Raw genomic sequence first — 16433 nt, forward strand, 5'->3', positions numbered from 1 at the left:
GGGCTGCTGGGGCTGCTGGAGGAGATGCGTGATGAGAGGCTGAGCCGCATCATCACCAGAATCCAGGCCCAGTCCCGAGGCCAGCTCATGCGCATTGAGTTCAAGAAGATGGTAGAACGCAGGTGAGGCAGGAGTGGAGGGAGGGGTGTCAGATGAGAGGCAGGCAAGCAGTGCCAAACAGTTAGAGGATCTGGTTCAGATCTTGGCTCTGCCACTTGCTGGGGATTTGGACAAGTAGCTCCACTCCAAAAGCTTTCATTTTGAACTACTGTTTTAAAGGCTCCAATGATGTGTCCAAACACTGGACTAACAAAGAAGTCTGACCTAATACTTGTAGATGTATAAACTGGTATAGGATTTTGAAAAACATTTTATTCTCTTTTTAATATGCGTAGTTTTTCAATAGACCCATCTATTTATGGGGGGTTCTATGTGACATCTATGAAAGTCAGGGCACAATCCACAGATCTGGGTCTCTCTTTCTACCATTTGGGTCCAAGGGATCAAACTCAGGTCTGCAGGACTGCAGCTTTTACCAGCCGAGCCAACTCACCAGCTCTTACTCTCTCTTTTAAAGAATGTGTTACATTTATGTGTTTATTTATGTGTGTGCCCGTGTAGGTGGCAAGTGTGCATGTGTGTCTGTGCATGAGCCGTGGTGCATACAGAGGTCAGAGGACAATTCGCAGGGGTCAGTTCTCTGCTTCTCCCGTGGTCAGTTCCAGGGACTGAACTGAGGCCATCAGCCTTGACAGCAAGAGTCTTTGCCAGCTAGGCCATCTCACCAGCCCTATTCTTTTCTTTGAAGTTGAACTATCAGATACTTTTAATTTTTTAAGCTTTTGACAAATTCATGCATATATTCAATGCACTGTGATCATAGTCACCCATTGCCCCTCCCCCAGCACTCCTGCTGACCCCTTCTCCTTCCTAACTCGTCCCCTCTTGCTTTAATGTCTTTACTTTTTTTAATCAATGCATTCAGGAGTGTATTCCACTCCTGAATACAACCCCTCAGAGAAACCCCTTCGCATGTACACCATGAGACAAAACCCCAGTTTTCACGGAGGTCTTAATCTTAAGAGCAGAAACCTGGAGATGACCTCAGTTTCCCTCTAAAGGAGAGTGGCTGAATAGTATTCTGGCCACTTGGTGAGATACTATAAAACAGAAAAAATGGCTAAACTTCAGTTACATGGTAGATAATACATGTGAACTTTAAAAGCATAAGTCACTAAGGGAAGAAAAGCAAGTCAGACAGCAGACATTCAGTATGACACAGTGGAGGAGGCCAATGCGACTGGTACCATGACTGAGGAGACTTCCTTCTAGTGTTCTTCCTAATTCCGCACTTTCTCGTCAGGGATGCCCTGCTAGTTATCCAGTGGAACATCCGGGCCTTCATGGGGGTCAAGAACTGGCCATGGATGAAGCTCTACTTCAAGATCAAGCCGCTGCTGAAGAGTGCAGAGACGGAGAAGGAGATGGCCAACATGAAGGAGGAGTTTGGCCGAGTCAAAGAATCACTAGAGAAGTCTGAGGCTCGCCGCAAGGAGCTGGAGGAGAAGATGGTGTCCCTGCTGCAGGAGAAGAACGACCTGCAGCTCCAAGTGCAGGCGGTGAGGCCCCATAGCCACTGTTAACTTCCCCACCACACACTTTGGTCATACTTCCCACAACTCCACACCTCTCTGTACCAAGAGTGCACCATCTTGTCACATGAAGCCACATACTTTCTCTTCGCTCTCTCTCTGTCTCCTGGATTATTGTCCATCTCATCTCCAGAGTATGAGAATCCAGAAGCTTCACCCTGTAAAAGACCCAGCATCTTTCTTCTCTTTAATCATTAGCTTCTTCTCTCCCTCCTCCCCCAGGAACAAGACAACCTCAATGATGCAGAGGAACGCTGCGACCAGCTGATCAAGAACAAGATCCAGCTGGAGGCCAAGGTGAAGGAGATGACCGAGAGGCTGGAGGACGAGGAGGAGATGAATGCTGAGCTCACGGCCAAGAAACGCAAGCTGGAAGATGAGTGCTCGGAGCTCAAGAAGGACATTGATGACCTGGAGCTGACACTGGCCAAGGTGGAGAAAGAGAAGCACGCCACAGAGAACAAGGTAAGACCAGCTTCCTCTGGGTCAGCCCAGGTCTCCTGAAGATTTCCAGACCAGAGTGTGGGCCTAGTTGGTAGCATCTTTATAGGTGTCTCTGGGATGACATCTTTTGACCCTAAAAGCAATGTGATTAGTTTTTTTTTTTTTAATTTATTTTTATTCACTTTTGGGAGACAGGTTAAAAACCTGACAGAGGAGATGGCTGGACTGGATGAGATCATTGCCAAGCTGACCAAGGAGAAGAAAGCTCTGCAAGAGGCCCACCAGCAGGCCCTGGATGACCTGCAGGTTGAGGAAGACAAGGTCAACACTCTGACCAAGTCTAAAGTCAAGCTGGAACAGCAGGTGGATGATGTAAGTAGCAAGAACCAAATTCCCCTTCTCTCAGATCAAGATTTTGTAGTTGGTACCCATAGGTGAGGAGTTCTTCCCTCGGTATCTAACATCTCTAGCCCCAGGGCTTTCCCGTTGTCTGTGGTTCCTCGTCAGGCATCTCTGAGTCCTTTGTGTTTTCAGGATTTCTATGCAGGCTTGAGTACCAACCTCACCGGACTTCAATTTTAAGACTGTGGGTTTCGGCCTCTCCAGCATTTATTCATTTTATTCTGTCTGCCAGCTGGAGGGATCCCTGGAGCAGGAGAAGAAGGTGCGCATGGACCTGGAGCGAGCCAAGCGGAAGCTGGAGGGTGACCTGAAGCTGACCCAGGAGAGCATCATGGACCTGGAGAATGACAAACTTCAGCTGGAAGAAAAACTCAAGAAGTATGAACTGTGGTGGGCAGGAGGGACCAGGGCGTCTGGCCTGGTAGCCATGGTACAGAGTGCCATGTACAGTATTTCCACCGGTTTGGTTGCCCTGGGCACAGTGGAAGGGAGAGCCACCAGGCTGCTCCTCCACTGTCAGGGCCAGGACCGGGTTCTGGCATAAAGCAATAAAAGGAAACAGGCCCAGTGAAAGAAAGATCACCAGTCCCATGTCCGTTTCTCTCCAGGAAAGAGTTCGACATCAACCAGCAGAACAGTAAAATTGAGGATGAGCAGGCCCTGGCTCTTCAACTGCAGAAGAAATTGAAGGAAAACCAGGTGACCTTCTTCTCAGTGTGGCCAAAGGGAGTCAGAGCCTGGAGGCTGGGAAGGCTGTTTAAGGTTCTAGACAACATCTGGGACTCCAGGCAGCCCAAGACCCACGCATTCTTCGGTGCAGAAACACTGGCCTTCCCACAACTGAGCAAGAATATGTCATCTTCTTGGCAAAGCTGTTTGGGGAAGAATCATACCTAGAAATAGGGCTTTTTTCCCCCAAGATGCACTCTGCCTGTTGAAGGGCTCCTCTGAGCCTCTCTGCTCCCCCTCTGCACAGGGGTGAGGCAAGCCCTCACAAAGCCCCCTCCCATAGGCTGCTTCGTTCACAGTCCTTGGGTACTAACCTCAACCTCTAACAAAGCCTAGAGCCCACAGGCATCCTGGAGTAAGTCACCTATCCTCCTTATAGTCAATATTCTCGCTGTGCTATGGCAGTAAGGCTGTAAATGAAGGCTCACCCACATTCATGAGTGGTTTGTTCTCCCATCCTCTTAGGTTAGCCAGAATACTGAGCCATCCCCGGGATCTTTGGCCTCTTGAAGACAGCAATGTTGTTACCCTCACCAGGTCTTGGCTCTGGGCTACAGCATCTCCCTCTTTAGTGTAGGCCCTGAGCATCAAGTCCCAGCTTCTCCATCTTGAGAGTAGAAGTGTAGATTCCCTCTTTCCCATCCCAGGAGTCACTCTGTGGCCCATTAAAGTTGTCCATTACACCAAAAATGGGATCCCTCAGATCTTCCCTACAGAGACAAAAGTCCAAAATGCTAAGTGGGGCACTCTCCGATTCTAGCCAAGACCAAGACAAGGCTACAACGAGGTGGGGGTATAGAGAAGAGGGCACCTTGCAGGCACATGGCTGGCTTGGGGAGCAGTAATCAGGCTAGAACTCAGGCCTGGCTATAGCTAAGGAATCCACGGAGAGTGAGGAATGCATTTGATTAGGCTTTATGGTTAGCTCAGATAACGACAACAGTATCTGATTGCACCCGAGACAGCTTGCTGCAAATGTTTATAAAGACATGAACACTTGCTTTCCTGCACTATGGTTAGTGGAGCAGAGTCAGGTGAAACTGTGGATTCTTCGAGGTTCATAATCTCATGAGGTCTCAGGATTCCCCTCCAAGCCCAGATGCTCAGCACTTAGGCTGCAGCTGCTCAAAATGAGGCTGGGATGGTTTTAGGAAATTCTCAAAACTTTGGCATCAGCTGAATTCCTAATGATAGACAGTTCAAGTTAGGGTGTTTAGCAACACCTCTTGATTTTCCTTACAGCTGCCATAGCATCCTCCACCAAGTCCACATGATTGAAAATGTCTCTAGGCATTGCCAGCTGTACCCAATGGCTGAAAACCAGAGCTAGAGACCTAGTACCTGGGAGTCTCTCAGAGCTCTGGAATGGGGACCTCAATGGAGGGGTCCAAGGTCTGTTCTGAACCTCTGTGTCCCTGACTAGGCACGCATCGAAGAGCTGGAGGAGGAACTGGAGGCAGAGCGCACAGCCAGGGCCAAGGTGGAGAAGCTGCGCTCGGACCTGTCCCGTGAACTGGAGGAGATCAGTGAGCGGCTGGAGGAGGCCGGTGGGGCCACATCTGTGCAGATAGAGATGAACAAGAAGCGGGAGGCCGAGTTCCAGAAGATGCGGAGGGACCTGGAGGAGGCCACCCTGCAGCACGAAGCCACAGCTGCGGCCCTGCGTAAGAAGCACGCGGACAGCGTGGCCGAGCTGGGGGAGCAGATCGACAACCTGCAGCGTGTGAAGCAGAAGCTGGAGAAGGAGAAGAGTGAGTTCAAGCTGGAGCTGGACGATGTCACCTCCAACATGGAGCAGATCATCAAGGCCAAGGTGGGCCCTCTCAGCCGCCCCCCTCCTCTGGTTCCCTCCATTGGCCTCCAGTTGCTTTGTCTTCCTCCGTCGCTCTTTTTCCTCCTTCCTTCCCCTAAGTTGTTCTCTGCTTGCCTCCTTCCTTCCACGGATCACTCTTCATTTCTTCTCTGATTGTAGCCTTACTCCATTTCACTCCCTTCCTGCACCTACTGTGGAACTCTTTCCCCTCTCAGGCTAACCTCGAGAAGATGTGCCGGACCTTGGAAGACCAGATGAATGAGCACCGGAGCAAGGCTGAGGAGACTCAGCGTTCCGTCACCGACCTCACCAGCCAGCGGGCCAAGCTGCAGACAGAGAACGGTGAGACGGGGGCTGGAGCTCTATGATCCACCCCAACCTTGGGTGCACATGCCTCTCACTCGCCCGCGATGTCTCCAGAGCATGGGACCTACGGTTGAGGGTGGGAAGGGGGTTGAAGATACCTTGGTGCCTCCCCAGGGGAGCTGTCCCGGCAGCTGGATGAGAAGGAGGCGCTGATTTCCCAGCTGACTCGAGGCAAGCTCACCTATACCCAGCAACTGGAGGATCTCAAGAGGCAGCTGGAGGAAGAGGTCAAGGTGAGGCCTGGACTCCACCTGGCCCAAGCATAAAGTGCATTGAGTCTGCATCTCTTTCTTCCCTAAGAGAGAGTCTTATCTGGTCCACAATTCTCTATAAATTATAAAAAGAAATAATAGCCCAGCCTTTCCTAAGTGTCCTTTAAATCTGTTCCCCAGACTGAGATGTACCCTTTGGGGTGCCGCGCTGGGGTGGGGTATGGGGTGAAGAGGCACGGAGGAAGTAATCTAAGGCAGTGGTTTACAACCTGTGGATCACAGCTCCTTTGGGGATCAAAGGACCTTTCCACTGGGGTTGCATATCAGATATTTATGTTACAGTCATAACAGTGGCAAAATCACAGTTCTGAAGCAGGAAAAATAATTTTATGGTCGGGGTCACCACAGCATGAGGAACTGCGTTAAAGGATCACAGCGTTAGGAAGGTTGAGAATCACTGATCTAAGGAGACAGGTTTTGGCCTTCTTGGGTGCAGATATGCGGTGCAGGGCCTGCACAAAAGGGTCCTCGGCTTATGAGAGCAATCTGAAGACTGGAGAAGGAAGTAAGCTGGAGTCTTTGCCTAGCACAGCACTATTCGTGAGAGAGAGACAAGAGCGTGAGTTCTCAAATATGCCAGGGCCAGAGCCGCAGCCTAGTCAGTAAAGTACTTGCCACACAAGCATGGAGATGGTTGGGCTCGAGTTCAGTCCCCAACACCTATGTAAAAAGCTGGGCATGGCACCACACTTGTAATCCCAGCACTGAGGAGGCAGAGACAGGGAGGCTTCCTAGAACTGACTGCCCGCCAGTCCAGTCAAACTGGTGATCCTTAGGTCTCAGTGACAGACTTTGTCTCAAAAACTGGTGGACAGTGTCTGAAATGACAAGGTTGACTTTGGGCCACCATATTCTTGCAGAAACACCCAACATCCTCCCCACAAAACCCCACATCCCTACTGATGTACCTCTTATAGTGTGGTGATCGTAGAAATATCCTGATGTCCCTGGATGTCCCTGTAAAGGCAATGGATAACAAGACCTGCTACATGGAGCACTGGGCAGCGGGCACAGGAGCAATGGGAGGCGGGCACAAGGAGCACTGGGCAGCGGGCACAGGAACAATGGGAGGCGGGCACAAGGGCATCCTCTGTAAACAGGGCAGCCGTGCTTTACTCTATAGGATCATTCTAGCTCAGGAAGCCACTCCAGGTTCACCGGAGACTTGGAAGTAGATGTGGCCAAGGGAGCATGTTGAGACTGCGGTAAAGGTATGCCAGGGGTAACTTTATGGAAAAAGTTGATCCACTCCCTTGATGCCCACCTCTTCCCAGGCCAAGAATGCCCTGGCCCATGCCCTGCAGTCAGCCCGGCATGACTGTGACCTGCTGCGGGAACAGTATGAGGAGGAGACAGAAGCCAAGGCTGAGCTACAGCGTGTCCTGTCCAAGGCCAACTCAGAGGTGGCCCAGTGGAGGACCAAGTATGAGACGGACGCCATCCAGAGGACGGAGGAGCTGGAGGAAGCCAAGTGAGTCCTGGGCAGCCAGCCCTGGCGGATGCTCAGTAGGCCCCACATAGGGGACTCTTAGCATGTGGCTGTGCAGGAGGGCCCTGCCCCAGCCCCACCTCCTGCTCCTCTCAGGGAAGCTTTTTGCTCGCGTTATGTTTCTCATCCGAATATAAGACGAACAAAAGGTTTGTCTGAGGGCTGAGTGCTCCCACCTGGGGTAGGGTGCTGTAGGGAAGGCGGCTGCAGCCAAGAATGCAGTCTTTACAGGTGTCTAAGTCTTTATGTTCAGCTACCAAGATCTGCCTGCTAAGTGCTCAACCTGTCCTCGGGCTTTTCTGAATGCTTCTGGGTTGTCAAGGAGAGTCTTTTGGAAGGCTCACATGTTCTTCTCTTGTCCAAATCTACCTCCTCCATTTTCCCCATCCCTTTCTTCCCTGCCACCCTTCCTACTTCCCCTGGACAGGAAGAAGCTGGCCCAGAGGCTTCAGGATGCAGAGGAGGCAGTGGAGGCCGTCAATGCCAAGTGCTCCTCCCTGGAGAAGACCAAGCACAGGCTGCAGAATGAGATCGAGGACCTGATGGTGGATGTGGAACGCTCCAATGCCGCCGCCGCAGCCCTGGACAAGAAGCAGAGGAACTTCGACAAGGTAGGCTCACGGCGGGGCTGCGGGCAGTGCAGCGTGCACGTGCACGGGGCTGGTGGGGGCAGTGCCAGCTCAAGGCCAGAGCATTCTCCTTGGAGGCAGGGGAGGGGCCTGGGGCAGCTCTGGACCGCGTGCCCCTGCCCTGCAGATCCTGGCAGAGTGGAAGCAGAAGTATGAGGAGTCGCAGTCAGAGCTGGAGTCGTCCCAGAAGGAGGCGCGCTCCCTGAGCACAGAGCTGTTCAAGCTCAAGAATGCCTACGAGGAGTCCCTGGAGCACCTGGAGACCTTCAAGAGGGAGAACAAGAACCTCCAGGGTGTGTGGCTGAGGGGCGGGAAGGGCCACAAGGGCAGGGGAGGACCAAGTGTGATCGCACAGACCCCAATATTGATCTTTCTGGTCCTCTGATCCTTAGAGGAGATCTCAGACCTGACTGAGCAGCTGGGAGAAGGGGGGAAAAACGTTCATGAGCTGGAGAAGGTCCGCAAGCAGCTGGAGGTGGAGAAGATGGAGCTGCAGTCGGCCCTGGAGGAGGCTGAGGTAAAGGGCTGGCTCTCCCTGCACCCTCCAGTCTGTCCCATTGTGTCCTACCTTACAGGAGTCACCCTGATCCAAAGGCAAAAGTCTCTTGGCTCCCGTTCTTAGTAGAAGATCACGTACTCAGTGACCATTTACTGCCTCCAAAGCTAAGGTCTTCACCCTGTACAATGCCACGGTCTGATTTTAGGGCAGAAGGTTTGCTTCCCAGTTGGAATCTGGCCATCATAATGACAGCTCAAACAGCTGGGGAGGAACTCAGGCCCCAGAGCCAAATGACCTGGGTTTGAACCCTGGCATGAGACTGTGTGCCTTGCTGTCCTCGTTGGTAAAGTGGAATTAATATATACACCTCATAAGACTGTGTGTATGATTATTATGAAGATGGAGCAAGATAACACAGTCAAGGATTTGTTATAATATTAGCCATTGTAACTGTGCTTTTCTACAAAGCCACAGGGCTATGGAAACTTCAACCTTTTCTATGATTTTATTTTGGCGGGTCAGGACTCCTGCTATGTTAGTCCCAAAGGTCTGGTGACTGAGAAGTCAGATTCTTTCCTTTTCAGAGGACGGTCCAGGAGTTAGGAGGCTCTAGGGGTCCAGCATTTCCTCTCCCATCGCAGTCTGGGTACAGGGCCTATCACCACAGCTTCTTTCTTGGTCTCAGTCCTGGTTAAAGTCTGTCATCCTCTCATCCCAACACCCAACCTAATTCAGCCCTGATTACCCATCTTCAACTCTTCTTCCCTTTCCAGGCCTCCCTGGAGCACGAGGAGGGCAAGATCCTCCGCGCCCAGCTTGAGTTCAACCAGATCAAGGCAGAGATCGAACGGAAACTGGCAGAGAAGGATGAGGAGATGGAGCAGGCCAAGCGCAACCACCTGCGGGTGGTGGACTCCCTGCAGACCTCCCTGGATGCAGAGACGCGCAGCCGCAATGAGGCCCTGCGGGTGAAGAAGAAGATGGAGGGCGACCTCAACGAGATGGAGATTCAGCTCAGCCAGGCCAATAGAATAGCCTCAGAGTCCCAGAAGCACCTGAAGAATGCTCAGGCCCACTTGAAGGTAACAGGAGCCAGGGCTCTCAGAAGGTAGCGAATCAGAGTGTGTGAAGTGCCCAGAAAGATGCTAAAAGGTCTACAACCAAAACATTTTATCCCAGTCTTGTCCGATCTTGGAAGCTAAGCAGGGCTGGGCCTGGTTAACACTTGAATGGGAGGTAGTTAAGGACAGGGAATAACTGGGTTAACAAATATGAGAAGGTAGGAGCCACCTACCTCCTGGACCAGAGCCTCAGGACCAGAGAATAAACAATAAGATAGGTGCTTACCTTCCTATTGACAAGAGGCTGTTGGATGGGATGGGGTAGGGTGTGCCAGACCCAAAATGGGAGGTTTTGATGGCATATGATCTATGCCCTTTCCCATCATACTTTCCCCATAGGATACCCAGCTCCAATTGGATGATGCTGTCCATGCCAACGACGACCTGAAAGAGAACATTGCCATCGTGGAGCGGCGCAACAACCTGCTGCAGGCCGAGCTGGAGGAGTTGCGGGCTGTGGTGGAGCAGACAGAGCGGTCTCGGAAGCTGGCGGAGCAGGAGCTGATTGAGACCAGTGAGCGGGTGCAGCTGCTGCACTCCCAGGTGACTAAGTAGGGTCCCTGTGCAGTAACCAATGAGTGTCAGAACTCAGGATAATTTTAGAACAAGTCAAGCAGGATTGCAAAGTATCTTACTTCTTGGGTCCACTCTCATCTGGGGAGAACTGTTATCTTGAGAAAGAGCAATAGACTCAGAAGCTAAGTACGTCATGACCAAGTCACAAATCTGGGGACCATAGACTCCATTTTGTCATCTGATAGTCTTGACCTAAAGGGCAGCCTCCAGCTTGATCTGTAAAGATGGGAGCTTGGGAGTTTAAAGAAGTAACTGGGGCTGGAGAGATGGCTCAGCAGTTAAGTGTGTTTACCGCTCTTTTGCAAGACCTAAATTTGGTCCCCAGCTCCCAAATCAGGTGTCCCACAATGTCCTATAACTCTGACCCCAGAAGATCTGATGTTTTGTCCTCTGTGGGCACCCGGACTCATATGTGCGCGCGCGCGCGCGCACACACACACACACACACACACCGGGACTTTAAAAAACATTTTTAAGAACCATGACTACATCTTCTTGACTGTGCAGAGGACAGCACTTTATAAACCCCCACTGTATCCGGCACTACTCAGTACGAGTGTGGCACACTATTGCGGTGCTTTGTGTGATTTTGTTCCATAATTTAGCACATGTGTAAGTGACACCATCCCCTGACTGTACCCTCTCCTTTAGTCAAGTACACACTCCTCTAATCATAATCATCTCTAGTTATTGTTCCTTAAAATCTTCCCATTTCCCCTGGAGCACTACCCTGTTCCATACACAAACATGTATTACTAAAGCGCTCAATGGTGAAACTCCAGACCTTGGAGCCTGGAGCCTTTCTTCAGAGCTGAGTAATTCCCTGGACCATATTCATTCTCCTGAGGAAGGGAAAGTAAGGAATATCCTGAAAGCTAAGCTTGTTTGACTTTTATTTGTATATGTACATGTATGTGCACGGTACATGTGCATATAAGTGTGCATGTGTGTAGAGGTCAAAGGTTGACCCTGGGCATCTTCTTCTCTCTTGAGAGAAGGGAGACCTGAGTGTGGAGCTCACCAATTGGCTAGACCAGTTGATGAGCATCATCTGCCTCTAACCCCCTGGCACTGGGTTTCCAGATGTGCACCGCTGTGATTACAGATGTGCACTGCTGCGTTCACAGATGTGCTCCGTTGTATTTCCAGATGTGCGCAGCTGCCACATCAGCTTTCACACGGCTTCTGGGATCTGAACTTAGGTCATGTCTGTGTGGCAGGTACTTCACTGACTGAGCCATCTCCCCAGCCTTAGATGGACGTCTATTGCTGCTGTAGCCTCCTCCTCCTCCCTTTCTTCTTCCAATGACACCTTCTAGTTTTCTCTGAAAAAATATGGAACCAAGCAATAAAGCGTGTATCTGATACTTTTCTCTATTCATATCTAGAACACCAGCCTCATCAACCAGAAGAAGAAGATGGAGTCAGACCTGACCCAGCTCCAGTCTGAGGTGGAAGAGGCAGTGCAAGAGTGTAGGAACGCAGAGGAGAAGGCCAAGAAGGCCATCACAGACGTGAGTCCTCTGCCCTGCCTACCCACCCCAGGCCAGCATCTCCCCAGCCTGCTCAGTGAGCCCACGAGGACCTGAACAGACCACATGCCCCCCTCCCATGCACAGGCCGCCATGATGGCGGAAGAGCTGAAGAAGGAGCAGGACACCAGCGCCCACCTGGAGCGCATGAAGAAGAACATGGAGCAGACCATCAAGGACCTGCAGCACCGGCTGGACGAAGCCGAGCAGATCGCTCTCAAGGGTGGCAAGAAGCAGCTGCAGAAGCTGGAGGCCCGGGTCCGGGAGCTGGAGAACGAACTGGAGGCTGAGCAGAAGCGCAATGCAGAGTCGGTGAAGGGCATGAGGAAGAGCGAGCGGCGCATCAAGGAGCTCACCTACCAGGTTGGGAGAACACGTCAGGACAGCAAAGGCTTTCCTAGCCCACCTCTGGGCTCAGAAAGGGCCCTTCTAGGCTGTGCTATCCCTCACTAAGGCTAGGCACCACTTCTCACCCGCACCTCTAGGTGCACTCGGCAGTTTCTCTGACGGTTTCTGGAGGCAGTTCAGCTTGAACCCAGGAATTTTTGTGTGAATAGAGACTCCTATTTTTCCCAAACTATTTCATTTAAAATTTCTTAGGTTTTTTTTTTTTTTGGTATTTCAAAGCCCTACAATGAAGTTTCACAATAGTCCAGAAAATTGTTCTACCCTCTGCCAGCCAGACACAAAGAAATGCCATATGGCACTTTAAGAACAAGAGTCAGTTCATGGGAGAAAACAGATCCCCTGTGGAACTACTGGGACAGCTAAGGGAAGCCAAGGTCTTAGAGCACCCTCTCAGAGTGTCTGAGAACTCCAGTTGTACAGCTGACATTGGCCGGTGACTTGCTAGTCTCAATTTCTGGGAAGAGAATGTTAAGGAGATGGGTAAATTGGTCCATTTAAAGAGTGGATACAGGAGCTGGAGAGATGGCTCAGAGGTTAAGAGCATTGTCTGCTCTTCCAAAGGTCCTGAGTTCAAATCCCAGCAACCATATGGTGGCTCACAATCATCTGTGATGGGGTCTGGTGCCCTCTTCTGGGCTGCAGGCATACACACAGACAGAATATTGTATACATAATAAATAAATAAATGTTTTTTAAAAAAATAAATAAATAAAGAGTGGATACAAAGGCACAGGGACAAATGTACAGTGGTATCCTAGAGCATCAAATGACATGGAGACAGGACTATCTAAAGGTCATCGGAGCCACTGGCCTTGCTGCCCAGATTCTGGCTTGTTAATTAGAATAATCTAGACAACGATGACACCAGCTTTTCTTTTGCTTTCTTTACCACTCCTCTTCTGGTCACCTTAGAACCACTGGCCAAAAGTACCCGTGTTGCTGTAAGGGGCCCTCCATTCACCAGATGGAGGCCAGCAGACCCTGTCCCTCCATATGTCCACATTAAGAAGTTCCCTGTGGCTCTGAGAACCTCAGAACCTCCACCCACTCACAGTACCCCAACACTCATTAATTTGTGGGTCCCCGACTAAAATTCTCTTGGATGTACAAAGAGAGACAGCACCCCTTGACAGCCACTGGAGGGAGAAGCAGCTGAGGCCTGAGGAGCAGAAGAGAACGAGGGAGGAGGAAATGATGATTGCACTTGCTCCTCTCTCCCAAAACTGGCTTTTCCCTCCCATCCACCTTCAGACAGAGGAAGACAAGAAGAACTTGATGCGGCTGCAGGACCTGGTGGACAAGCTGCAGCTGAAGGTGAAGGCGTACAAGCGCCAGGCTGAGGAGGCGGTGAGTTGATAGTTTTCTCTCCCTCTTTTATCAACACACCTACTAGTGAGAGCCAGTATCTGCCACGGTGGGGCCTAGACGGGGTTCTGTTCTGGCCTTCAGGCCAGGCATTCATCCTGCATGTCTAGTATAATCAGAGCTGTATCTGGTACCCCAAGTTCAAAACTCAGTGCTGTATGAGCCCTGTGTCTGTCCACTCGTTGCTTAGAGCCCACTTATGTCAGGCCAAGTGAGGAGTAGGGACAGAACAGGAGCAGGTGCCGCTGAGGACAGGAGAGGGCCACGAGTTGGAACTGGGACTGGAAGGGAACTAATTAGACACAGAGCAAAAGAGAAGAGATCTGGCTGGGCAGAAATGGTGGGTGCTGTGTGGATGAGCCCTGCCGTGAAGAAATCCCCCAAGTCTGCAGGCATCTATCTGAGGCACAACTGGAATAGATGTAGTGAATCTGGATTCTGAGCAGGTACGCCAGGCAGCATGGGTTGGTTCATTGCAGGCAGTAGGTGGCCGTGAAGGATCTACTGCAGCAGGCAGTGGGTGGCCATGAAGAATCTTAAGCACAGAACCAGTTTGAGGAGGGTACAAGACAGGACATTCCTAGGAGGGTTGTTGCAGGAGCTGGGTGAGGAGCGGCTCAGGGACAGGGACCATGAGAATCTGGGGATCCACGGTTCTTCTCACCCCATCCTCCCATCCCCTTTATCTGCACACAGGAGGAGCAGGCCAACACCAACCTGTCCAAGTTCCGCAAGGCGCAGCACGAACTGGATGAGGCAGAGGAGAGGGCAGACATCGCTGAGTCCCAGGTCAACAAGCTGCGGGCCAAGAGCCGTGACATTGGTGCCAAGGTGGGTTCCCCGAGATTTCTAGTCATGCTCTCACAGGATGTCCCTGCACGCATGATGCTCTGAGCAGCTACATGTATATCCTGCATGCATTTAGATATGTGGAGTACAGGGAAAAAGGAAACCTGAGGGTCCCACAGACACCTAAACCTGAGAATCCACTCCCCCACTCACAGCAGCCCTAAGTCTGTATTCTAAACCACAAGCAACCCTATCCTAAGACTTCAGTTTAACCCTGAGATACCCCTGTCTTTCCAAGGGTGTCTTCTAAAAGCCACTAAAATCTCTAGGGATTCCTCCGCCCACCATCTTGCCCTTGCCCTCATGCCTCTTATTGCCTTTTCAGCAGAAAATGCATGACGAGGAATGATGCCGCCTGCAGAGCCTCGCTGTTGCCAGCCCACAATAAACACGAATACCTACCTGAGTCTGCCTGTTCCCTCTGTCCTTTCTACCAGCTGTCTATCTAAGGTGGGGATTTCAGTGGCCCAGGAGGAGGGTGGCCATAGCCTCTGTATGAGCTGTGGGATCAAAAGCACTCCATATCTGTGGAGGAAGAGACGAGACCAAAAGAGAAGTGAGGAGCCCTGTCCCAGGGAGCAAAGCTATGGTTCCAGCATCGTCAATTGCACGAGAAGTTCAAAAGTAGGAGAAGCAAAAGCTGGGTGCAATGACCCAAGCCTGTATTCTCAGGAGGGCGTAGGAGGTAGAAGCAAGAGGCAGCCCAGCTAGAAAAGCAAGTTCAAAGCCAACCTGGGCAATGTGAGACCCCACCTCAAAAAAAAAAAACCCCAGAACCCCCCCTCAAAGAGTAGAAAAAACAAAGGTACTGCAAGGGCAAGCCAGCTCTAGACACTGAGGCATGGAAATTTAGAATTTAGTGTGGAGGTCGAAGCCACCCTCCACTGCTCCACCGCTGAGCTGGCAGAGATTAAATTTGTTCCGGGCCATGTGTTCCTTCTAAAGTGAACTTCCCACTGATACCAAAAAGGTCTCTGCACTGTCGAGGTTAGAAGCGTGGAAACTTCTGTGGGACACTCAGGAGACAGCTGAGACCCCAGTCTACTCAGCTCCTTAGCCAGAGCCCATAGGATGTGTCTTCCCACCGCCAATATCAGTCCTAGCCTCTGTGAACCAGGCCCCAGCAGGAGAACATTCCAGGACTCAAGTACCAGATGATGCTAAACCCAAGTCAGGATGGGGTATAGATGAAACAGGGACAATCCTCACTTTGTATTCCTTCACACAGACATACATAGGTGCATGTTCAGATCCAGAGCTGGTACAAGTCCAACACTCCCCCCCCTTCATCCTGAGCTCTTTCGTGGAGTAGACACACAGTTGCTTGGGGGATGGATCTAAGATCTGCTGGAAGGCAAACCCGTGCCCTCTTCAGGGCATTTGGGCAAGGTTCTCCCGACCCCTATGGCATCTTTTCACTTACACTCTTATCCCCCGCTTCCTTAGCCCAGCCTTTCTTCCTCTCCTCCAGGACTACGCCCCTCCCACCCCCATCCTCCTGACCATGGCAGTCAGCTAGAAAACCTAAGTCCAGGGAAACCCAAAGTCCAGTTGACTTCTTCCCCGGAGCAGCTGCCAGGCCTGAGGAGGTACCAGAACACACAGATAGGAAGACAGGAAGCAGGAGGCAGGGGAAATCTACTCGAGGGAAGAGTAGTCACCAGAGGAAAGCATGGCACCACACTGCCCCCAGGTTCAGGATTAAGGGCACAGCGGGATTTGAGGCCACAGCCTAGAGGGAAAAAGGCATTTCAAGAGAAGAACAAAGCATTGAAGAGAGGGGACAAGAAATCAGTTGGAATGGAACCACTTAATGGACCACAATGGGTTCCCCAGCTGGGCAGAGAAGTACTGTCTATAGACTGTCATGGACCACACAGTTGCCCTTTTCCAAGCCTATTTGCCCAGCTGTTACCTCAAAATCTCTGGTGTCAAGTATAGGCTCTGTAGACAGGAAACACTCAGGGAATGTGTCCTGAGGAAGTGCCAGCCCGAGAAAGTGGATCCACTGGCAAAGGGGTGGGCCCCTGTTTTCGGAGCTTCAAAAGAACTCAAGACAGTATCTAGATCAAGACAGTTCTGTTTCAGTGTCAAGATGTTCTAGACCCAGCTCTGCTACAAATGGAGGTCACCTCCCACTAACTAAGCCCCCCTTTTCTCCTATATAGAATGAGGGAGTGTGACCAGTTCATATCAAGGAGTTTTTCCTTCAGTGCTGATATTTTAGGAATTTCTCCTAAGACCTTTGGTGGTCCTCTTCCCTATGGTCTGCCAGTCTGACCCTCAC

The 16433-nt window shown here is 51.1% G+C and overlaps 1 protein-coding gene across 1 annotated transcript in view; it reads left to right on the forward strand.

Moving 5' to 3' along the window:
• LOC101997238 (myosin-6) overlaps positions 1-14547 on the forward strand; it is a 24403-nt gene extending 9856 nt beyond the window's left edge. The window contains exons 16-35 of the mRNA XM_026777657.1: positions 1-122; positions 1364-1619; positions 1875-2117; positions 2292-2468; positions 2731-2876; positions 3107-3197; positions 4651-5040; positions 5256-5382; positions 5521-5639; positions 6953-7149; positions 7595-7778; positions 7924-8089; positions 8189-8313; positions 9069-9377; positions 9756-9959; positions 11381-11506; positions 11612-11887; positions 13184-13279; positions 13994-14128; positions 14472-14547. Coding sequence (XP_026633458.1) covers positions 1-122; positions 1364-1619; positions 1875-2117; positions 2292-2468; positions 2731-2876; positions 3107-3197; positions 4651-5040; positions 5256-5382; positions 5521-5639; positions 6953-7149; positions 7595-7778; positions 7924-8089; positions 8189-8313; positions 9069-9377; positions 9756-9959; positions 11381-11506; positions 11612-11887; positions 13184-13279; positions 13994-14128; positions 14472-14495 — 3513 coding nt within the window. The 3' untranslated portion in view covers positions 14496-14547. The remainder of the gene's footprint in view (positions 123-1363; positions 1620-1874; positions 2118-2291; positions 2469-2730; positions 2877-3106; positions 3198-4650; positions 5041-5255; positions 5383-5520; positions 5640-6952; positions 7150-7594; positions 7779-7923; positions 8090-8188; positions 8314-9068; positions 9378-9755; positions 9960-11380; positions 11507-11611; positions 11888-13183; positions 13280-13993; positions 14129-14471) is intronic.
• The last annotated feature ends 1886 nt before the right edge of the window (positions 14548-16433 follow it).

This window comes from Microtus ochrogaster, unplaced genomic scaffold, assembly GCF_000317375.1.
Source record: "Microtus ochrogaster isolate Prairie Vole_2 unplaced genomic scaffold, MicOch1.0 UNK80, whole genome shotgun sequence".
Lineage (NCBI taxonomy): Eukaryota > Metazoa > Chordata > Mammalia > Rodentia > Cricetidae > Microtus > Microtus ochrogaster.